We start from the raw sequence: 23,872 nt of genomic DNA, 5'->3' as shown, positions 1-23,872 counted from the left end.
CAGCATGACCATCTGGAACTTCAGGGACTATGCATTTGTTGAGCAGTCATAGGTTGAGAATAGGCCTCCAGCCCCCAGTCTTTCTTACAAGAAGTACCTAGAGTATACTCCAGAGCCCCAGAGTCGCCATGGAACCAGCTCCATCGCCCCTTTCTGTAACATGGCCCGAACCTCCAGCAGCAGCCGAGGGATGTGGTTTTCGTGCCGGGCCACCGGTGGTATTCACAGACACTTCTGTTGCAATTCTAAGGTGTGTCCATGGGCGAGAGCATCCAGCACCCATCTGTCGGTGGAGATGGTCTCCCACAAGCCGACAGCTGGGCCGGTTCTTGCTTTGAGGTCGACGGGCTGCTTTGTGGTCCCTGATGACACCCACCACCGAAGGCCTTGGTGTGCCCCCTGTTGGCTTCATGGGTCATGGAACGGGAAGGCCGTCGTTAAAACAAGATCCTCCCCCCACCCCCGAAACCCTTCGAAGAGCAGATAGACTTCCCTGTGAGGAATGAAAGGAGGGTGGTTATTACTGAAGGGTGCCTCGGGCACGTGTCGTCTGTCTTGGCCTGGATGGAGGGATTCATCCACTGCCTTCCCAAACAAGTTGTCCCCGTCAAAAAGGCATGTTCAAAACCCTTATCTGGACCTCATGTCTAAAGTTGGTGGCCTTCAGCCAGCCACAACGGCAAAGACCAACTCCATTTCCCATCTGGTGGAAACCAGTGCCCGTGATGTCCAGAGCCACTGTGATGGCGTGGTCCGACGCCATCTCGAAGGATCTCCAATGCCTCAACCCGCTTGTCATTGGGGAGGAAGTCCAGCAGTTTAGCCAGCATAAACCACAGCTCCCTGGCCACAATTCTGAGGGCGGTGGCAGCCTCGACAGTCGTTGCTGCAGAGTAGATAACCTTCCCACCCATCAAATCCAACTTCTTCCCCTCGTTGTCCGGAGCGGTGGAGGAAGCCAAGCTCAACATCCCCCCCCCCCCCCCCCAGTCAGGTGACGGTTGAGACCATAAGCACTTGGGTGCAGAGTCCAGCACCCTGTACTTCTCCAGCCGGTCTCCCTTCGCTGGGGCTGTAGAGGGGTTCTTCATCAGAGCAAACCCTTCATCCCAAACATCGTCCCAGCACCGACATAAGCATTCCTCCTTTTCCTCTGGTGTGAGCTGGAAAAGCTGATGGTCAGGCAATCACGTGGAAAGATCCTACCTCATCTGGTGGAGATGCTCTGGGCAGCCGCGAGAGGTCCACCATACCGCCATCGCAGTGTCCGACTGTCTCCCTTGGGGGAGCGATGGATGGCATGGAGGTGTAGGGTCCCTCTCTTTGGCTGGCCGTTCCCCCGGTGTCAATGGGGTGGCTGGTACTGGTGCTGCGTAAGAGCGGGCAGAGGTGTCGCTGGCATCCACCTCCATCTCAGACACCAGCCTGTGTAGTGTTGAGGATGTCCAGTGAAAGGTCTCTAGGTATCGGGTGTAGGAGCGCTTGGTTCCGGTGCCTTTCATAGTCACCTCCATCGATGGAAAGGAACAAGTTACTTACCTGTAACTGTTCTCCAGCATGGGTCTGGCATGGATTCACATGCTCATGAATATTCCCAGTTGTCAGGCTGGTAATCCTCCATAAAGAAAAAAAAAATCAGTTTGTTTCGTTTCTGAACTGTCTTTCTCCTTTCACTGGTCTCTGGGTCTTACTGTCCCCAGCCAATGACTGCCATCTACCTAAGCCCCTCCTCTGGCAGCCATCTTCAGATTTGATCCTTCTCCAGCATGGGGTCTGGCATCGATTCAAATGCTCATGAATAAATACATAGCAGTATACACATGCACAACCACGGGAGGTGGCAAGGCTCAACATTAAGCATTTCAAAATCTCAACATTAAGCAACTTTATCTCCTCACCAGGCTCACATTCAAGGGAACAGGTTGCGCAGCACTGCTTGGCCGACTCTGGACTCCTCCCTGGAATCATAGTTCACGCAGTAGATTCTCGTGAAGGTGTGCGTCGAACCCCATGTAGCAGCCCTGCAGATGTCCAGCAGGGGCACATCAGACAGGAAAGCCGTAGATGCAGCAATCGCTCTGGTTGAATGGGCTCTTGGACTGCCAGGCAAAGGTCGGTTTGCCAACCGGTGACAATGACCGATGCAGCCGGAGCCACCTGGAAATGGAAGCCTTGTAGAGGGCTTTCCCTTGGTTCACAGCACCAAAATTCACAAACAGCTGTGATGTCTTGCGAAAACTCTTCGTTCAGTCCACGTAGAACTTCTGCGCCCTAGCCACATCCAGCGAGTGCAAAGTCCTCTCAGCTGGCGACGAAGGCGACAGTAAGAAAACAGCTAACACCAAGGGCTCGTTGAGATGGAAGTCCAACGGCACCTTGGGCATGAAGGAGGGGTGCGTCCTCAGCACAACCCTTGTTTTGTGGAATGTTAAGTACGGAGGCTTACAGGAGAGGGCCTGGATCTCTCCCACTCATCGTGCAGAGGTGATGGCCACAAGAAACGCCGTTTTCCACAACAGGAATTTCAGCAGCGCTGAACGCAGAGGGTCGAACGGAGGACCCATGAGGATAGTCAGCACCACATTGAGCGCCGGGGCCGGAGCCTTCACCGGCAGGATTAAACGGAAAAGTCCTTTCATGAACTCCTTGACCAGGCGGTGTGACCACAGAGACAACCACCCTGGAGTGTAGCGGGAGATAGCCGCCAGATGAATCTTGAAGGAAGCATGCGCCAGCCCCACCTTGGCCAGCGACTGCAAGTACGGTAGCACTTATGGGGCCGTAATCCGTAGAGGGTTTATCTTCTGTGCACGGCACCAGACGGTGAACCTCTTCCATTTATGTCCATAGCACGTAAGAGTAGAAGAAGCCCTTGCCAAGTACCTCCTTGCAGTCCGCCGGGATCTCATTCGCCTGCAGGAGCCAGGCCTGCAAGTTCAGCGACCCTGGGTCATGGTGCAGAATCGCGCCTCCTTCCCTGGCGAGCAGATCTGAGTCTGTCGGAAGCCCGATTGGAGGGGACGCTGACAAGACCAGAAGGTCCAGGTACCAGATTTGTCTCGGCCACGCTGGTGCGATGAGGATCATCCTGCACCGGGATCATCTGAGTTGACCGATTAGTTGCAGTATCAACGGTAATGGCGAAACGCATAGAGGAACAGGCCGTCTCAAGGGAATGAGAATGCATCCCCCATTCTCCCCGACTGGGGAAACCTGCTGGCAAACTCCGACACTCTGGTGTTCCTGGCCTTTATAAATAGGTGGATCTGGGGAGTGCCCCATCGTCGCAACAGTAGGTCCACCTGATCCTGCCGAAGCTCCCACTCATGGCAAGAGCACAGCTCCCTGCTGAGTGAGTCAGCGACAGTGTTCTTCACTCCTGCCAGGCGAAAAGGCACTAGCAACATCCTCTGGGCGACTGCCCAGTGCCATAGGTCCTGTGCTTGCGGAGAGGGCCGGGCATCTGGTGCCCTCGTTTCCAGATGTAGAACATCGTGGTGTTGTCGTGAAGACCCACACCACCTTGCCCTTGAGGGACGGAAGGAATGATTTGAGGGCCCAAAACACCGCCCAGAGCTCCAGGACATTGATGCGCAATGGCTTCTCCAGTAGCCAAAGGGCTCTTGCGTGGAGATGGCTGTGTGTGTGCTCCATCGCTCCAGGGAAGAGTCTGTCGTCACAGTCTCCTGATGCGCTGGGGTCTGGAAGTCTGCCTGCCGCTCGATGCGGACGCCCCATCAACAAATTGCTCAACAGAACGTCTCGTGTAGGGCAATCTGGTCTTCTAAGCTTCCCAATACTTGGATCCAACGAGCGTCGAGGAACTCTTGCAGCAGCTGCATCCGCAGCCTGCAGAGCCGAACAAGGTAGATTCACAACGACATCATGCCAAGCAGGTACTTGATGGACTTCACCCTTGCAATTTCCATTGTCAACATCCATTGTACCTTGCCCAGGATGGCCTTTATCCTGCCCTCCAACGGCAAAGCCAGGCGCGACAGCGAGTGTCCTGTGATGACACCAAGCAGGACTTTGCATAGTTTATCGAGAACCCCAGATCCGAGAGCAGGCCGACGGTCCTCGCTGTGTGCTTGACAGCGAGTTCCTTTGACTTTGCTCGATGAGCCAATCGGCCAGGTAGGGGTAGACATGGACCCCCGGCAGGCGTAGCCGCACCGGGGCCAGGCACTTGAAGACCCATGGCGCAGACTTCAACTTGAAGGGAAGGGCCTTGAATTGATAGTGTTGCCCCTGGACCATGAAGCCTCAAAACTTGCTGCCCCTTGCGGATGGGGGATGTAACATTAAGCATCCTCCAGATCCAGCGATGACAGGAAATACCCTTCCTCTAGCGGTCACAGCACGTGCTGAAGCGTGACCACCCGAAACTTCTGGCACTTGATGCATTTGTTGAGGCGGCGGAGATCCAGGATGGGCTGCAAACCGCTGGTCTTCCTGACGAGGAAGTACTGCGAGTACACTCCGGAGCCTCTTCAGGACAATTTCTATTGTGCCCCCTTTTCTTTTAGCATCGGTCATACCTCTAGAAGCTGTTATGGGATGTGGTTTTCTTGCCTGGCCACTGGTGGAATGCGTGGACCATTCCTTTGGAATTCCAGGGTGTGTTCATGGGCCAGGGCATCCAGCACCCAACCGTCGGTGGAGATTGACTTTCACACGCCGACAAAGTTTGCCTGCCAGCCTCCCACCGGGGTGCTTACGTGGGGGCCCGACAACACAGCTGGTTCAGTCCTTGTCATGATCTCTGCTTCCAAAAGGTCAGGGTTTTCCCAACTCCCTTGGAAGCAGATCCATAACCCAGGTTCCGAGTGCCAACCAGTCCCAATTGGGACCTTTTGGACCCAGTCCTGGCGCCAGTGGCACCAGGCTCATAAATATGCCCAGTCCCAGCGCTGGAAGCGCCGGGCTCATAATGCTTGGGTGGACTTACCTGCAGCAGACCATGCTGCTTACTTGCCTGCCTCCCAGGTTGTGAGCTCAGCAGTAGCCACTAAAACGTGTGGAGTCCACAACCTTGTAGGGGTTAGTGGGGTTCAACTTTAGCCTCCATGTGAGCCTCTGATCCTCTTCTGTTTGGAACTACTTTTCCTGTTGGGTGGGGCTGGAGCCACTCCCTAGATTTAGAACACTGGAACTCTTCTGGAAGGCAGGAACTCTTTTCTTACCAGGAACTCTTTTCTTACTTAGGCGTGGCTGTGGAAGGAGACACCTAAGCACTACAGGAGGCTATTTAAACCACACCCGGTGGATGAATCTTGCTTTGCGTTATTCTGCACCCTCTGCAGCAGGACGCTCATCGTGTCTTCTGCATCCAGTCCTGGGCCTAAGGAAAAAGGCTTACCATCCTGAATCCAGTCTTCAGCAACACCTATAAAGACAAGAAAGAACAGGTTAGCATTCCGGCATCTGAAAGGCAAAGGCTTACCTACTCTTCGCAAGCTCCGGAGGCCTTCATACTGCATTCCGGCATCTGAAAGACAAAAGCTTACCAACTCTTCGCAAGCTCCGGAGGCCTTCGGCGCTGCATCCGCATCTGAAAGACAAAACAAGGTGCGTTTAAAGACATTGGGGAACTTTAGTACTCACGTGCCATTACTCCTTTCCACATCTAATCCAGTGGGTATTCCGGCACCCTGCAGCCGCTCCGAACTCGTACCTGCAAAATAAAAAGACAGAGCGCATCGTGAAACAGGCAACAAGCGCTTACTCACGTGCTTCCAGGCGCTTCTATTCATCACACGGGCTCCATCTTCAACTCACTTCAGCCCGTCATCCGCCATCGCCGGAACCCTGCAAAACAAGAGACATCATTACTAAAGACTTTAAAAAGACATTTGAATGACTCGAAACTTACCGTTCGTGCAGTAAACGACGGACAGCAGTCCTCTGAAGTCAAGAGGCCTGTGCTACCTATCCAGTGAAGAAACTGGCTACAGCACCCTGCCCCGAGGCAGATGGAGAGCTCGGCATTCACTTACCTAAGGTGAGAGCGTTAACCTTTGGGGGTCTACAGGAGAGGAGAAGAGGAAAGAGATAGGGACACCCCAATATCCCCAGTTCATTAACCCCATATTTTCTATCTGCAGACATCTTACTCTACACGTCAGGCATACAGTGCACAGAGGTCCAGCCCAAAGAGCCAACCGGGTGCTACACATCACCTTTGAAGATACGGTAGTCGCCCAGTCAAGACCGGCGCCTCTGCGAGAATCAGGTGAGCGTTACAGTCCTGCTTCGTACCAGACATCCCACCTTGGATACAACAACGGTTTCCTCTGGCTTTGCTGCAGCCTCTGTAGGCTTTCTGGGCCGAGGAACGGGGTGGTTGACGGTACAAAGAGCAGTTGCCACCAAATCCTTTCGAGGCACCATGGGACTTGCCTCCAGAGGCCTGTCGCTGTTGGTGTGCCCAAGGCACGAGCCGTTTCGGTATCTGCCTTGATGGCTTGCAGAGATTCATCCACCGTCTTGCCGAACAGGTTGTCGAAGGGCGTGTCCAATACCCTTGTCTGGACGTCCTGACGGAAATGGGTGGCCTTCAGCCAACCAAGGCAAATGCAGTTCGCCAGATGGCCACCGTGATGGCATGGTCCAATGCCACCTCATCTTGTAGGATTTCAATGGCCTCCTCCCTCTTGTCAACTAGAAGAGGTCTAGGAGGGAGGCAATTTTAAACCAAAGCTCCCCGTCGTAGCGGGCCACTATGGCAGTGTTGGCCACCTTAATGGTCATTGCCGCTGACAAGATGACCCGTCGGCCTATTGCGTCCAGCTTGTCCCTCGCAGTCGGTGGGGACGTGGAAGTCGATGCCGCAGACCCAGCAGATTTCTTCCTGCCCGCCGCCGAGACGACCGGGGACGGCTGAGATCCGAGATACTTCGGTGCAGAGCCTGGCACTCTGTATTTCTTCTTGCACCGGTCCTTTCCACGGGGCAAAGGATGGGTTCTTCAGGAGGGACAGCCCCTCGTCCCAAATGTCATCCAACAGCGGGATCGAGAGCACAGTCTTCCTCTTGGCCCCAGCGCTGATAAAGGAATCCCTACTTTCCCTCAGGGTTCAGCTGAAATAGCGCCGAGGCCCTAGAGATCATGGCATGGAAGGAAATTATCTCGCCGAGTCGCTTTGGGTACTGGCGACGGGAGGTCTGTTCAGTCACGTGTAGGGGATGGAGGTGAAGGATGGTAGGGTGGAGGTGGATGGACTCTTAAGCGGCGGGTCCCGTGATGGTCCATGTGCCACAGGATCACCCATTGGAGGCACGGGCATCCTTGTCCTTATCCTACAAGTTCTGCACACACTGCTCCGAGATGTCTGCCGATGTCCGTCGCTGGAGGCAGCAGGAGCATTGGCAGTGGTGTGGTGTCCTCCGGTTCTTCACCGTTGAGGGACTGCAGGGCGGTTCACTTGTCGCTTTTGACGTCCGCCTCGTCAGGGTCCATCCCGCAAGGCCTGGCCTCTACAAACTTTTTGTCAAGCAGTCTTCAGGCCAGAGAGCTCCTCCTTGGAAGAGGTATCCAAGTCCGGCTGGACTTCCTTCTTGGCCAGGGGTGATGGCCGAGAAGAGATGATCAGCATCTTCACTGGATGTCTTCTCAATGGGCATGAAAGATTCCCTGAGCAGGCACGGCAATGTCTTGGGGGTTGTCTCCACTGGGACTGCATCGGTGGCCTTCACCAGGGACGCCACCACTCCCTCAATAGACTCCTTTTGGGGGGGGGGGGGGGGTGGAGGGGGTTACTGCCCCGCTCCACCCTTCGCTTTCTCTGTCTGGGTCGACCAGGCCTTCTCCAGAAGCTTGCCCGGATGGTCAGACTTCAATTTCTTCCCTGAGCCGGAGCGTTGGCTCGTGGTTGAGGGAGTCGTCGAAGCTGCACTCAGCCTGGCTGCCGCGGAGCCCCTACCCACAGCGCTCCCGGTGCCCGCGGACTTTCGGTGCTTTGCCTTATGTCAGGCCCCTGTCGTCAGAGCGCCCTCAAAGGTCTTAGTAAGACCGCTCGGATTTCCTCTTGGGTGAAGTATGCTGCTGGGGCTCACCTGCCGCTGGGATCTTCGTCTGTAGCCACTCGGTGAGCCGCTTGTGACGGTCCTTCATGGTGCTCCTCCACGTGCGTGCGGTCTGAATGTAGGCAATAAAGGCATAGAGAATGTCCATCCTCCAGAAAGATGTTCCGCAGTCCGCATCCTGGGCAGATCCTGAATAGAGGCGGAGTCTTTCTCCTCAGCCAGGTCCATGCGCTGTAGGCCTCAAGAATCTTCTGGAATCCATAAAGGGAACTCGACGAAAAATCGCCCTGAAAGGGGCGTAGAAGTTCCAGAAAAACGGGTCCCAGTTAGTCGGTTGATGGATCGATGGAGCTTGAGGCTCGATTGACTGAAAAATAGAGCAAGACTTAGACAAATCACAAAATGCAGTAAAAGCTTGATAGCTACAGCACGAGGACTCCCAACACTTGAACATCCTGTAAAAATCTGAAGATGTCTGCCAGAGGAGGGGCTTAGGTAGAGGGCAGTATGACACAGACCAGTGATTGGTTGTTAGGCAAAAGACAGTTCAGAAACTAAAATGAATTCTTTACCAAGGATTCCCAGCTGATGACTGGGAATATTCATGAGCATGTGAATCCATGCCCTGTTGTCCTGTTGTGGGGCGAGTCTCCGGCTTTTCCCTAGTCGTCATTGCCCTCCTGGATGGTGTGGATGGAAATGATCTCACACATCTGATTAAATCTCTGTACCTTGGAGGCCTTTAAGCCCCCCGCGCCCTCCCTCTCCGAGTCCAGAGGGGTCGGTCTTAGGCTGAGGTCCAGCATCCTCCTCAGAACCTCATAGCTGGCTTGCTCGAAGCCTCCCTCCTGGGAGGAAGAGACACCCTGAGGGTCCGCCCCTACAGCCTTCGAAAGCAAAGCCACCACCACCTCGAGGGAGGGTGACTTGTATGGTGCACTTACTTGGGCCTTTTCTTTCCTGGCCGTGTCCTTGTCCTGCTTGGCCTTCGCAGTCACGGGTGGGTCAGAGACCACACCCTGCCTGGCCTTCTCCAGATTCTCTCTCAACTTCCGGGGGAGTTGACTTCCTCTTGGACTGCCATTCAGAGTGGTGGCTGGAGATCGCTGCACATGGTGATCTCACCCTGAATGTCGGGGGACCCGAAGCAGTCACGACCGGCGGAAGCGGACTTGGCCTTGTGTTGGGCCCCCACAGGTGGGGCAACCTCAAAGGACTCAGAAACCCGCTCGGGTTTGACAGATCCAGAGAGGCATGCCCCTGGGTGGCAACCGGGGTAGAGGCCTTGCACTATAGCCGCACTGCCAATGGTTGGTGGTGATCCTTCAACGTGCGCTTCGAGAAGCCACAGCAAAATGCACAATCCTCCTTATGCGTCGGGTGCAAGCAGTACAGGCACTGGGAATGCTTGTAGTCCATGTACACATGCCACAAACTGCAGTCGGAGCAAAGCACCGTCCTTCTCGTCCTGACGAGATCCACGCGGTGTAGGCCTGAAGAATCTTATGGAAGCCTCCAAGATCTATGAAAACAGCCCTCGAGGGGCGCTGAAGAAGTTGGAAAAAGGATCCCAGTCGGGAAAACGATTGAGCACAAGGGCTCGATTGGCCGAAAAATAAATTTTAACTCTCAAAGCGAAAAACGCAGGAAAAAGCTTGAAGAGCGAAGCATGAGGACTCCCAAATACTGGAATGTGCGATAAAAATCTGAAGATGGCTGCCAGAGGAGGGGCGTAGGTAGAGGGCAGTCATTGGCTGGGGTAACTATGATCCAGAGATCAGCGATTGGTTTAAAGGCGAAGGACAGTTTAGAAACTAAACCCTTTTTTCTTTTACCAAGGATTCCCAGCTTGACAGGGAATATTCATGCCAGACCCCATGCTTGAGAAACGTTTGCATTTGATTTTTAGTTCAACTGATTGGAAGATTTGAGGAAGATCATAAGGTTCTGTAATTTACTCTCCCCTGCCTCCCAGGTTGTGAGCTCAGTAGTAGCTACTAAAACGTGTGGAGTCCACAACCTTGTAGGGGTTAGTGGGGTTCAACTTTAGCCTCCATGTGATCAGAAGCTGGGACCTGACAGAAGAGGCCGATCAGTCAACCTTACTGCACATCAACAACTAGACAAGCCACCTAGATCTATTTGGTCACGGGTCCAAACTTCAGTCATCCATTAGCTATGTCCTTTCAAGGCAGACTCTTAAAGGCATGTTTGCACCGATCTAGGCAGCCACAAAGGCATCATAATTGTAAAACTATTTGAGGAGTAAGGAGATTAACCATCAGCTTGCACTCAACAGGCCACATTCTCACAACAGAAAGCCATACTGCCAAAAGGCATTTTTACAAGAGACAAGTTAAACAGGTCACCATTCTTTGAGCAATGTTGATATTCTAAGCTAGATAAGGATACACCTCCACTCCCTACCAGTATACATCAGCAATACAAAGTCAGCAAACTACAAAACTGATTAAGAAATGAATTCTAATGCTACTCACTTTGGTGCAGCTTTCGGTTTGACAGCTGGCTTCTTTGCAGATCCATCATCATCTGAAACCATTTTTAACTCATCACCACTGAGTTCCAAGGAACTACTCAAAACATCTGAGTCACTGTCATCCTCGCTACCAGACTCCATCAGATTAACAGGTCTACCTACAGGAAGACAAAACCTAGTAAACAAGTTCTTTTCAAGACCTGTTAATTGTGTGTGTGTGTGGTGGGAGGCGAGGGGGTGGGATTCTACTAGTGCCTTACTCTTGCGCAGTGGACGGTCTGGACGAGCACTTTCTGTACGAGCAGGAACCTCATCTGCATCACTTTCACTTTCAGATTCAGACCATGCGTGCCGCACTTTTTTGATTGGTTTAAAAGGTAGCATGGCCTGCTTCTTTCCTTTATTGCCTTTGGGACCTGAAGGAGGAAGCACCAAGTTTAATAAAACAACCTCATGTCACTGACCAACACTAAATTGGTGTAATACCGCTTATTGGACACATTTTAGAACCAACACATTAACGCGAGGCCTGCATGGGGGAATATTGATAGTCAGAAGTTTAAGTACATACGATGGTGGTTTTTTTTTTTAGTTTAAACATTTGGCTTAAATTACCTCCTTCAGGCTTCTCTTTCTTTAGAAGCCGCTGAGCCAGGTTCTGGGACTCCACTAGCACAGGCGAACTCCCATCTTCCAGTGCAGGCGAACCCCCATCTTCACCAAACTCTATTTTAATAGCAACGTCTTCACCCTAGATCAGAGTATCACAGTATCAATAAGACACTTTTCTATTGACATGCCTTGCTGGCACAAAGGGTATTTGCAACAACAACAAAAAAAAGGGGGCAAAACCCCATTTTACCTTGATGCGCTTTTTGACTTTCTTTGAGGCGTCTGCTTTCATAGCGGTGGTCACACGTGGAACAATTCTCCGCCCATGCGGCGAGGGCAGGATCTCATCCAGCTGCGCCTTCCTTGGCTTACTAGCTTTGCCCTTTTGTCCTCGGACAGGGATTCCAGATGCATTGTCTGAACGTTCTTTGGCTTCAACCACCTGTTAAGAGTTAACAAATAATCCAGGGTGTAAGTAAAAAAAAAAACTAAAAATAAAGGCTCTAGACTTGTAAAGCTTATGGTTCTTTGGAGATCGGCAGTTCGATAAGATGGGATTTCCCCAGTTGATCCGTTTACCAGACTGACTTGACTGAACGTTATTCAAGGACACGGCCCAAACTACTTGCTGTGAACAAGCACATTGTTTTCAGAACACCATAAAACAAAGGAAATTAATGTTACTCACTGTATTGACTGTAGTACTCCTAGTCCTTCATCCCCTTTCCCCTACCCTGGTGGGCATTCGCCAACATGGGGACAGTACCGGAACCTTTGGCAGCCAAAAATTGATCTTCCCATTAAATTCTAGCGCGCAGGTCACCCCCAAGATGCCGCCATCCAGCGCCTCATCTCAGTCCCCTTAACACAACTTTAATACCGGCTTACACTGAAAATGTTAACCCTTGGCATACAAGCAAGGGGAAGGTGGGTGGAACGTATGGAGGAAAGGGGACTACAAGTACTCTAGTGACTAACTTTACTCCTACGTCCTGTCCCCCTTTCCTCCATCCTTGTGGGTAATTCCACCGAACAAGACCATAGGGTAGAGCCAACAACCTGCCTCATTTAGGACAAAGCAAAAAAGTTCAGAAGGAACAAGTTATATACCTATAATTGTTCTCCAGCATGGATTCACATGCTCATGAATATTAATTCACATGCTCATGAATATTCCCTGTCTGGCTGGGAATCCCCGGTAAAAGAAAAACCAGTGTCAGTTTAGAATCGAAACTTTCTCCTATAAACCAATCACTAAGCTCTGGGTCATACTGCCCCAGCCAATGACTGCCCTCTACCTAAGGCCCTCCTCAGGCAGCCATCTTAAGATATTCGGAGCACGTAAAGTGGCAGTTGGACCAAGAAAAGAGTCGCAGAGGGGCCGGCGGAGGCTTCGCATGTGAATCCATGCCAGACTCATGCTGGAGAACAGTTACAGGTAAGTAACTTGTTCCTTCTCCAGCACGAGGTCTGGCATGGATTAACATGCTCATGAATAAAGAATTCATAGCACACATGCACAACCACGGGAGGTGGCAAGGCTCAACAAAAGCAATCTCATCTCACCACCAGGCTCACCTTCAAGCGAACAGGTTATGCAGCATCTCATCTACTCGCCTTGCAGAGGTGATGGCCACGACAAAAGTGGTCTTCCACGACAGGAACTTAAGCTGCGCTGAAAGCATAGGTTCGAATGTGGGCCCTCCCATGACCCTGCTCAGCACCACATTGAGTTCCCACACCGGGGCCAGAGCCTTCACCGGCGGGAAGGAGCAGAACAGTCCTTTGATGAATTCCTTCACCAGACGGTGCGACCACAACGAAGACCGTCCTGGAGATCTGGTGTAGCAGGAGAGTTACCTTAATGGAAGCATGGGCCAGCCCTGATTTGGCCAATGACAGAAAATATGGAAGTACTTGAGGAGCCTTGACATGCAAGGGGTTAATCTTCCCAGACCGGCACCAAACAGCTTCCATTTGAGTCTGTAGCGTTTCAGAGTAGACTATGCTCTAGCCTTGGTGAGAAATTCTTTGCAGTCAGCCACTGAAGGAGCCAGGCCTTCAGGTTCGGCATTCAGGTTCAAAGACTCTGGAGCGTGGTGAAGAATTGCACCTCCTTCCCTGGCGATAAGATCGGAGACCACTGGCAGCTTGACTGGTAGGGGTGCCGACATGCTGAGAAGGTTGGGGTACCAGATCTGCCTCGGCCACGCCGGTGCAACGAGTATCATCCTGCACCGGTACAGTCCGAGTTGATGACTCGTAGTGGCAAGGGAGGGAACGCATATAGAAACAGGCCTTCCCAAGGCACCCATGCTCACCGGTTGGGGACCCTGCTGGCAAACCTCTGGCACTTTGTGGTCATCGCTGTCGCAAACAGATCAATCTGGGGACTGTCCCATTTGAGGAAAGGGTTGTCCACTTAATCCTGTCAAAGCTCCCACTGATGGGAAGAGTGCAGCTCCCTGCTGAAAGAGTCTGCAACAGTTTTCTTTACTTCTGCCAGGTGAAACGGAATGAGGAACATCCCCTGGGTGACGGCACAGTGCCACAAGTCCTGCACCTCTTTCGAGAGCACTGGGGATCTGGTGCCCCCCGGCTTCCAGATGTAAAACATTGTGGTGGTATTGTCTGTGACCACTTTGCTCTTGAGGGATGGCAGAAATGACCCGAGGGCCCAAAACACTGCCGCCCATCGTGAAAGTCTCCTGGTATGGGGGCTCTGGAAGTCTGTGCCTCCGGTGAGGATTGAGCACACACCCCCACCACCTTATCACTCGATGGAACTCCTTGTCAAGCACGATTTTGTCCTGGAAGCCTCCGGACACCTGGACCCAACAGGCGTCAAGGAACTCCTGGTGTGGACGCATCTGCATAGCCGAATCGGGTATATGCACGAAGACATCATGCAGAGCAGCAACTTGATGGTCCTCACCGTGGCGATCTTCAGTGCTAACAGCCGTTGCACCTTGCCCAAGATGGCCGTTATTCTCTCCTCCGGGGACGCCAGGCAGGACACCACATCGAGCCTGGATCCCAGAACAATGCGTCCTGCGATTGAGTCAAGCTGAACTTTGCATAATTCACAGAACATCAGGTCCGCCAGCAGCCGGATGGCCTTCGCTGTGATTGATGGTGATGTCCCTTGACTTGGCCCGGATGAGCCAGCTGTCCAGGTAAATATACACATGAATCCCCTGTAGTTGTAGGACCACCGCCGGAGCCAGGCGCCGACGGGGAGAGCCTTGAACTGGTAATGCTTCCCCTCTATGACGAAGTGCAGGAACTTGCAATGCTTTTTCGTGTATGGGGACATGGAAGTACATGTCCTCTAGAGCCAACAACAAAGTCTCCCTCCTCCAGCTGGCTGTGCACATGCTGCAGCGTGACCATCCTGAACTTCTGGGAATTTACTCGAGTCGCCGTAGGTCGAGAATAAGCCTCCAGCTCTCGGTCTTCTTTCTTACGAGAAAGTATCTTGAGAAGACTCGAGACACTAACCAGCTCCATCGCTCCTTTTCTTAACATGGCCCGGATTTCCAGCAGTAGCTGAGGGATGTGTTGTGCGTTTCGGGCCACCGGTAGTATCCGTGGGCGAAAGCGTCCAGCACCCATCGTTCACATGCTCATGAATAAATACATAGCAGTACAAACATGCACAACCACAGGAGGTGGAAAGGCTCAACATTAAGCATCTCTTGCCTCTTCACCAGGCTCACTTTCAACGGGTTGCGCAGCACTGCTTGGCCGATTCCGGACCCCTCCCTGGAATCCCGGTCGACGCAGTAGAATCTCGTGAAGGTGTACGTCGAGCTCCACGTAGCAGCCCTGCAGCGGCACACCAGACAGGAACGCCGTAGTTGCAGCGATCGCTCTAACTGAATGGGCTCTCGGACGGCCAGGCAACGGTCGGTTTGCCAACTGGTGACAATGGGTGATGCAGCTGGAGAGCCACCTGGAAGTGGAAGCCTTGGAGAGGGCCTTCCCTTAGTTCATGAACAGTTGGTCTTCCGGAAACTCACCGAGTGCAAAGTCCTCTCAGCTGGCGACAAAGGCGTCAGGAAGAATACAGGCAACACCAAGGGCTTGTAACGACACCTTGGGCATGAAAGAGGGATGCGTCGTAGCACACCCTTGTCTCGTGGAATGTCAAGTAAGGTGGTTTACATGAGGGCCTGGATCTCTCCCACTCGTCAAGCGGAGGTGTTGAAGCGGTTTTCCACAACAAAAACTCCAGTGGCACCAAATGCATAGGCTCAAACGGAGGACCCATGATCCTAGTAAGCACCACATTGAGCTCCCATGCTGGGGTATGAGCCTTCACCGGCAGGAACGAACAGAACAGTCTTTTGTCAAACTCCTTAACCAGACGGTGACCATAGCAACTACCATCCGAGATCTGGTGTAGCGGGATAGCCACCAGATGAACGATGGAGGCATGAGCCAGTCCACCCTTGGCCAACGACGGCAAAAACGGCAGTACCTGCAGACGTGACTCGTAGAGGATTGATCTTCCGTGCAAGGCACCAAACGGCAAACCTCTTCGATTTATGTGCATAGCATTTTAGAGTAGACTATGCTCTGGCCTTGGCAAGCAAGCACTTCCTTGCAGTCCACTGGGAGATCGTAGCCCCCGAATTTTAGCGCTGCAGGAGCCAGGTCTGCAGGTTCAGCGATCCTGGGACGTGGTGCAGGATTGGGCCTCCTTCCCTGGCGAGAAGATTTGCGCCTGCCAGAAGACTGACTGGAGGGGCCGCTGACATGTTGAGAAGGTCCGGGTACCATATCAGTCTCGGCCACGCTGGTGCAACAAGGATCATCCTGTAACGGGCCCGTCGATTGACTAATCGAAGCAGCAACAAGAGGGTTGGAAAGGGGGTGGGGGGGACACAGAAACAGGCCATCCCTGGGGAATAAGAAAGCATCCCCCTGCTCCCTGCTGGGAACCTACGGCACTTGGTGTTCGTCGCCGCAAATAGATCAATGTGGGAATTCTCCCATCTCCGGAACAGGTAATTCACTTGGTCCTGCCGAAGTTCCCACTCGTGGCTAGAGCATAGCTTGTTGCCGAGAGAGTCGGTGACTGTTTTTCACTCCTGCCCAGTACCACAGTTCCTGCGCCTCTGGAGAGCACCAGGGACCTGGTGCCCCCCTGCTTCCGGATGTAGAATATCAAGTCCTTCCTTCCATATGTATGGAAGGAAGGACTTGAGGGCCCAAAACACTGCCTGCAGCTCCAACATGTTGATGTGCAACGTATTATTCTCCGGTAGCCACAGGACTCTTGCGTGGAGACTTCCAGTGGGAGCTCCCCATCTTTCCAGGGAGGAGTCTGTCGTGACCGTCTCCTGGTGCGGTGGGGTCTGGAAATATTCACCTCCGGCCAGATGTGTACAAACTCCCCACCACCATCGCTCGAAGGAAACTCATCTAGTTTGATCTCGTCTTCGAAGCTTCCCAACACTTGGACGCATCTGCACAATCAAATGAGGTATATGCATGACATGTCGAGCAGAGACTTGATGGACCTCAACCGTGCAATCCTCAGGGCCAACAGCCGTTGTACCTTGCCCAAGATGGCTATCCTCTCAGACAGACGCCAGGCACGACACTTTAGTCGGGCTCCCAGAAACAGCACATCCTGCAATGGAGTCAAGCAGGACTTGCAGAGTTTACCGAGAACCCCAGATCCATCAGGAGCCGGACAGTCCTTGCCGTGTGGTCTACAGCGATGTTATTTGAGCTTGCCCGGATGAGCCAGTTGTCCAGATAAGGGTATACGTGGATCCCTCGTAGACGCAGCTCTGCCGCCACTGGTGCCAGGCAATTCATGAAAACCCTTGGCGCCGACTTCAATCCAAAAGGGAAGGGCCTTGAACTGGTAATGTTGCCCTTGAACCACAATGAAGAAACTTGCAGTGCCCCTTGTGGATGGGGATGTGAAAGTAAGCATCCTCCAGGTCCAGCGATGATGGGAAATCCTCCCCCTCTTCTAGCTGTCCTAGAACGTGCTGAAGAGTCACCATCCGGAACTTTTGGGACCTAATGTAACTGTTCAGACGACGGAGATCTAGGATGAGACTCCATCCGCTAGTCTGTTTGACGAGAAAGTAACAAGAGTACACTCCGGAGCCTCTTTGGGACGAGCTCTATTGCGCCCTTTCTTAGCATGGCCCACACTTCCAGCAGCAGCTGAGGTATGTGGTTTTCCTGCCGGGCCACTGGTGGTATTCGTGAACACTTGTTGAAATTCCAGGGTGTGTCCGTGGGCGAGAGCATCCAGCACCCAATGGTCAGTGGAGATTGTCTTCCACCGGGATGCACAGGTGGGGGCCCAACACCATGGCTGGTTCAATCCTGTTTTGACGACACATCGCCTTGGGGACAAAGTCCTCCTGATTTGGCACAGCCCCTGCAGGTCTCCTGGGCCAAGTAAGGAGGTTGACTGTGGGCTGAAGCACCTCCACCAAATCCTTTGGAAGAACCATGGGATTTTCCGCCAGAAGCCCGAAAGGACAGCCGGCGTTTAAGCGTGTCCAGGGCACGAGCAGTCTTAATGTCCGCCTTGATTGGAGGAAGACTCGTCCACGGTCTTCCCCAACAAAGGCCGCCGAAGAGAGCCTGAAGATTTCTCTAGGCTGCTGCCGAAACCCGAGTCCAGGGATGGTTGGGACTGCAAGCACTTGGGCGCAGAGTCTGGAACCCTGTACTTCTCATAACGGTCCCTCTTCGTCAAGGAAGGGTTCTTCATGGAGGGACAACCCCTCGTCCCATATGTCATCCAAGAGCAGGATCGAAAGTACGGTCTTCCACTTTGCCTCACAGCACTGGTAGGAAACCCTTGTCTCCTCTGGGACAAGCTAGAACAGCTCCGAGGTCCTTGAGATCATGGCATGGAACGAGCCCATCTCGTTGGGCGGTGAAGATCTGGGAGGCGGAGACAGGAGATCTCCCAACCTGCCGTCTTTGCCAGTGCCCATCGTCGCTGCGTCAGGATCAGTCACCCCTGAGGGTATGGGCACCGCCAGCGCAAAAGGCATCCTTGTCTGGATCTCCAAGCATAGGGTATGCAGAGCAGCGAGAATGTCCACCTAGATATCTCCAGGTGGTTGCCGAGGTGGCTGTGGCGACAGAGGCAATGGCGTTTGCGGCTTCGACTGGTCCTCCCAAGCCCTCAACGCCCTGCTGCTCCTTGGTCTCTTTCCCGTAGGGCCTGCTCTCGATGCATCGTTCCTGAAGGTCTTGAGGTTGGTAAGCTACTCTGAGGAGATATCCGTGCCCTGGGGGCAACCATAACACCCCCCCCACCCACCCATCTCTGCTACCAAGGGAAGACTTTCAGTGAAATGATGAGCATCATCTTCTCTGGTGACTTGATGGGCTGAAAAGAGTACTCCCTCCTGGCAGGCAGGGATACACTTGCCTTTGGGGCCGTGCTCTACGGATCCAGCCACCACTCTTTCGATGGGAGGTTGGGTCTTCGTCAGATCTACCTGGACCTTCACAGCCTTGGTCGAGCCTGCAGCCTTCACCTTAAGGGAAGGGTCTGAGCCACACTCGCCCCTTGGCATTCTCCAGAGGGCCTGTCTGGGTCTTCTCCAAGAGCTTGCCCAGATGGTCAGACTTCCTCTTTGAAGATTCAGAGTGTTGGCTTGTGGTCGAAGCCATTGGATGCTGTACTCGCCCTGGCCGCCAAGGAGCCTGGCGCAACAGCGCTCTTGGTGACAGTGGATTCGCGGTGCTTAGCCTTATGTTGGGCGCCCTCAAAGATCAACTTTCTTCTTGGCAGGGGAGGCATGCTGCTGGGACTCGCCCAGAGCAGGGGCTTTGGCCTGCAGACCCTCGCTGAGACGCCGATCGCTCAGCATGCGGGGCTACATGTCCTGACAAAACGCACAATCACCCTCCAAGTGCGTCGGGTCCGAGTGCAAGCAGTAGGGGCACAGGGAATGTTTGTCCGAAAAGATGTTCCATAAGTTGCAGCCTGGGCAAATCTTGAACAGGGGCGCAGAGTCCTTCTCATCCGCCATGCCCACGTGGTGTAGGCCTTGAAGAATCTTCTGGAATCCTTCAAGAAGTAAATTCGATGAAATTCGCCCATAAGGGCCCCTGAAGAATCCGAAACCGGGTACCCGTTAATCGGACGGTAGATCGAATGACCAAATAATTAGAGTAAAACTTAGAAAAAGCACAAAACGCAGTTAAAGCCAGAGAGCTAAGCATGAGGACCCCCAACACTTGAATGTGCAGTAAAAATCTGAAGATGGCTGCCAGAGGAGGTGCTTAGGTGGAGGGCAGTCATTGGCTGGGGGAAGTATGACCCAGAAACCAGTGATTGGTTGTTAGGAGAAACAGTTCAGAAATGAAACCGAAACTTTCTTTGCTGAGGATTCCCAGCCTGATGGGGAATATTCATGAGCATGTGAATCCATGCCAGATCCCATACTGGAGAAGATCTGGAGATCGAGGCAGACAGACTGAACGCACCCTGACCGTCACGGGACCAGCTTGTGCGGCGACCCAGACGGAAACAGACTTGCTGTGCTTGGCCTGGTCTTTGGCCCCCACGGATGGAGCGCCCTCAGGTTGGCTGGATCCAGAAGAGGCATGCCACTCCCTGTGAACCACCTGGGTTAGAGGCCCTGGTACCAACCGGACGATCCTTCATCGTGCACTTGGAGAAGCCATGGCAGATCTCACAATCTTCTTCCTTATGTGTCGGGTGTAGACAATACAGGCAATAGTAATGCTAGTCATCCGTGAGACATTCCGCAAACCGCAGCAGGTGCATATCTTGAAAAGGGAAGCTCCGCCCTTCTCCTCTGACATGATCCAGCGCAGTGTAGGCCTGAGGAACTTTTGGAAGCTTCCAAGAAGAAAACAACGATTTCTGCCCTTGAGAGCAGATGAAAGATGCCGAAAAACGGGTCCCCGTTAATCGGAAGGATAAGTGATGGTGCACAGGCTCAACCAAAAACGTTTTCCTACCAAAAACGTGAGGACTCCCAACACCTGAACCTTCAGTAAAAATCTGAATTTGACTGCCTGTGGAGCTTAGGTAGACGGCAGTCATTGGCTAGGGGCAGTATGACCCAGAGCTCAGCGATTGGGTTTATAAGAGAAAGATACTTGAAACAAACTTTTCCCTTACAGAGGATTTCCCAGCCTGACGAGGAATATTCATGAGCATGTGAATCCATGCCTGAACATGTGTTCCTCTGTAAATATGGAACACTTCTACAAACAGATGTCCATTACGAGAATCTAGATAGATATTGAAGTCTCCAAGGAGAAACTTCGAGGTCAGAAGAGAGAAGGCAAGGTAGCCCCACTCAGGAAGGGCAAGATCGGCATCAAGGAGGTGCCAGATAGAGGAATGTGACAGCAGAAGGGTAGCTAAGTGAAGCATATTGCCACCTTTAAAGGTTTTCCGAGGCGGGGTGTAAATCGGTGGGGGCGTGAGGTCAGAGGGGTGGCAGTAGAAGGAATGGCATGAGAAGGGGGGAAGTTAATGAGACCAAAGACACCCGTCAAGATGGATGAGGTTGGGTTTAGAGCCCTGGATCATGATAGTGCCATTCTGGAAGACATTAATGTCGCACCAAGATAGCATGTGCCAAGAGAACTTCCCACCTGGTTCCACCATTAATGGTGGAGGAGGAAAAAGGCAATTCAACACAAGAGTGATTTCCATGCGAGTTTTAGTAGCCCAAATAAATTGATCTTGGCTGTTTTCAGTTAGGTTTGCAACATGGTTAAGCCAGATTATTGTTTGTAAACACATGTAAAGAAACAAAACCGGATCCGGTTGAGGGGCTATTAACTAGTACGTACATCCAGCTCTTGAACAAATGCAGCAAGGTCATCCTTCCACAGTTCACCAGGGGATTTCCTCTTCAAAGTTATCAATTCTGCCTCCTAAAAACAGGATTAAAATAATTAAAAGAAAAATTGACCACTTTAAACTACACATTGCAAGACAATTTTTTCTAGGAGGCCTTTATTATGTATGTGTGTATTAAGCTCGTTTGCCAGACTATAAGCAAGCAGTTATAATGTACTACATCCAGAATCCCAAAACCCAGTTCAATCAGCCAAACTTACTACATATATAATATGTCAAAATACAGTTTGTCAGGTGAGCTTAACTTGATCAAGAGAAGCTAGTTTTAAATTTGGAACAGGTTCCACAGCAAAAAGGCTGCAACAAAATAAAAGAATAATCTTGTCTTTACCTTAGCGTCACGCTGTTTGCAGAGCTCATCTTTCTTTTCCTTTGTCAGGTACCACATGGGCATATTCAGCAGGTAATTGTAATCTGGCCCAGAAGCAGGGCCAGTTGTTTCAGTCTCTTCCTCTTCAATCATTTCTCCCGACTCCTCCTGAAGACAAATCCAATTCAGACTTACTAATTAATGGGATATCCATACCCTTTGCTCAGGTTGAGCCCAGAAATCCATGTGTGCGCACAATCATTATGGCAGTCTTGTGATGCAATTCAAGTGCTTCTAGCAATCTTGAGTCTATATAGGCTCCTACCTTACAACTTACAGGGTGAAACCGGCAGATAATTGCTAAATCAGCTGCTTGATAGCAACGAAGGCTAACACCAGCCTTGTAAACTCATGTTACGGTCACACTCACTTGAGGGGAAAGTTGAACTGCACTGAATGGCAGAGTTCTGGACAAACCTTAATTAACCTTAGGATGTAGAGGACTAGCATTTGTAGTGGGTTGAGTGGACAACAAGTAATGGCTCAGGAAGGGCCACAGGGTGAATCAGGGCTCCTTAATTAGATCTGGCAAAACATGGGCGTGACAATCTGTTCCATCGGTCAAGAATTTGTTGTGCTTGCCGTTTAATACTTATGAAAGATTAAGTAAACATGAGTGATTTGGACCAAAGGACCTGAGAGACAGTTCCTACCTTTTCTTGAGTGCGTTTCCATGCCTTCACTGGATCGGAATCAAAACCTCTATCCACCAGCAACTGGATTAGTTCCTTTTTCGGTTTATTTTCTGCAAAATTAACCACAGACTATTAGGAACTTGGCAGTACTCTGCACACCCCAAACATAACCAGATGGTGCATGGAAAGCAGTAGTGTCCTTCACATACCAATTACAATCTTGCCCTCTATTTTCTCCAGAATAAAGCGAGCCTGGTTGGTTAGTTTGGACGCCTCTGCAGTCAGCATTCCCACCTGCCACTCCTTCCTGAGTCCGTAGTACTGCAACCTGAGTTCATAAAACTCCTTCAGAATCTCCATCACACTCTCATACTTCTTGAGACAACCAACGTGGTCAAACAGCACCTGAAACAAACATTTATAAGAGGTCACTCTCCTGCAGGAAATCTACTACTTGTATTCACACACCATTGCAATCTGCCCATCCTGATCACCCACTTTGTGGAAACAGGCTTCACCCCGACAAAGGCCATCTACTCCCCCTTACATCAGAAAGAATAAGCTATGCTTAAAATAGTCTGCAACATAAAGGATGTGGTTTCCCAAGTGGCTTCACAAACCGGTAACAGCAAGCATGACAATGACCCACACAACATGTTCTGCATCAGAATGAAAATCAACTACTGATAGTAAAGCACCGTCCATGGTGTTTGTGCAAGATCCAATTCTAGCTACCTAGTTACTAGTGGCTATCAGTTATTCAGCGGCCCAGATTATTCACCCTAATGTGGTTCTTAATTTAACTTTAAACTTACCATGGAGTTACAGGTCATTGGGGTCTGAAGCTTGAAGACCTTGTGAAGCCCAGCAGCCTCTGCTTCCGCCAATTTCTGCTCAGTCATGGTCACCAGGAAGCGTACAGTGGTGTCTGTGTGATACTCCCTGTAATCCTGAATGAGGGGAGGTGTCTTCTCAGAGCCGTTCAACATGGGCTCCAGCACCTGCTCTTTGTAAGCCTGGACAAGGGAGTAATGCGTTAGCCCAAGTGAATGTTGCACACAGTATCAAATCAAGCATTTCTAATAACCTATGCATGGTGGACAGTTCACTCGACTGGTAATGCAATGCCCAAGAACATCTGTGAATGGCTTCCTGATGCCCTTAATGGATCTGCCCTTTCATGCATCTTACATAGAACATATGACCACCAACTTTAAAAGCATGGTGGATTGGAGGAATATGGCCCAGTGTAGAGCGAGAAAGACAAGCAAATTAACCATGTAATTCAAGGTAGGCCGGTAAGGAGGCTAGTGTAACTGCCCAATGGCACATAACCAAAAGACACAAGGGAGGAGGCGAGTCAGATTGTTTGGCGAGAATTCCCCTGTGGTCCCTAAACGGTTTCCTTTTGTAGCTTTACTTGGAGCCCATAGGAAGAAACCCTCTACCACTGCAATTTGTTCTGTGACACCCTAGTGACCCACAAGGCTACCGGGGCCGCAGTGCTTTGGTCCTCTTTGCGCAAGGTGGTGGTAGATGTAGTTTTGGCTTTACTAGGGGGGAAAAATATTTACCCAAGTAATAGCCCAATGGACCAGTATTGTAGCTATTTGGGTACCAGGCCTCAGATCAAGTTACTCGCCCAAAAAAATACCCCTTCCTTCATAAAGTTAAAAAAAAAAGTGCATTGCACAAGTACATTTCTTATTTGGCGCAATGCTGACATAGGCACGCAGTGAAACCGTTGCCATGTACTGCAATTAAAATCTGCATACAGTCGCACATTAAAGCTTCCAACATCACTGTACTTGCAAGTGAGCTAGGCCC

At 51.6% G+C, this 23,872-nt stretch overlaps 1 protein-coding gene across 2 annotated transcripts in view; it reads right to left on the bottom strand.

The window, feature by feature from the left end:
* Positions 1 to 23,872, bottom strand: part of TOP2A (DNA topoisomerase II alpha) — a 97,422-nt gene that overhangs the window by 14,871 nt on the left and 58,679 nt on the right. For both annotated transcript variants that reach the window (XM_069634567.1, XM_069634568.1), the window contains exons 23-31: positions 22,861 to 23,061; positions 22,255 to 22,450; positions 22,064 to 22,155; positions 21,372 to 21,518; positions 20,971 to 21,054; positions 11,387 to 11,578; positions 11,140 to 11,275; positions 10,785 to 10,940; positions 10,526 to 10,682 (exon numbers count right to left, since the gene is read on the bottom strand). In XM_069634567.1, coding sequence (XP_069490668.1) covers positions 10,526 to 10,682; positions 10,785 to 10,940; positions 11,140 to 11,275; positions 11,387 to 11,578; positions 20,971 to 21,054; positions 21,372 to 21,518; positions 22,064 to 22,155; positions 22,255 to 22,450; positions 22,861 to 23,061 — 1,361 coding nt within the window. The remainder of the gene's footprint in view (positions 1 to 10,525; positions 10,683 to 10,784; positions 10,941 to 11,139; positions 11,276 to 11,386; positions 11,579 to 20,970; positions 21,055 to 21,371; positions 21,519 to 22,063; positions 22,156 to 22,254; positions 22,451 to 22,860; positions 23,062 to 23,872) is intronic.

This window comes from Ambystoma mexicanum, chromosome 13 (genome assembly GCF_040938575.1).
Source record: "Ambystoma mexicanum isolate Mex_15411 chromosome 13, UKY_AmexF1_1, whole genome shotgun sequence".
Classification (NCBI taxonomy): domain Eukaryota; kingdom Metazoa; phylum Chordata; class Amphibia; order Caudata; family Ambystomatidae; genus Ambystoma; species Ambystoma mexicanum.
Note: the sequence above shows the minus strand (reverse complement) of the source record. Positions and strands in the feature narration are given on the sequence as shown.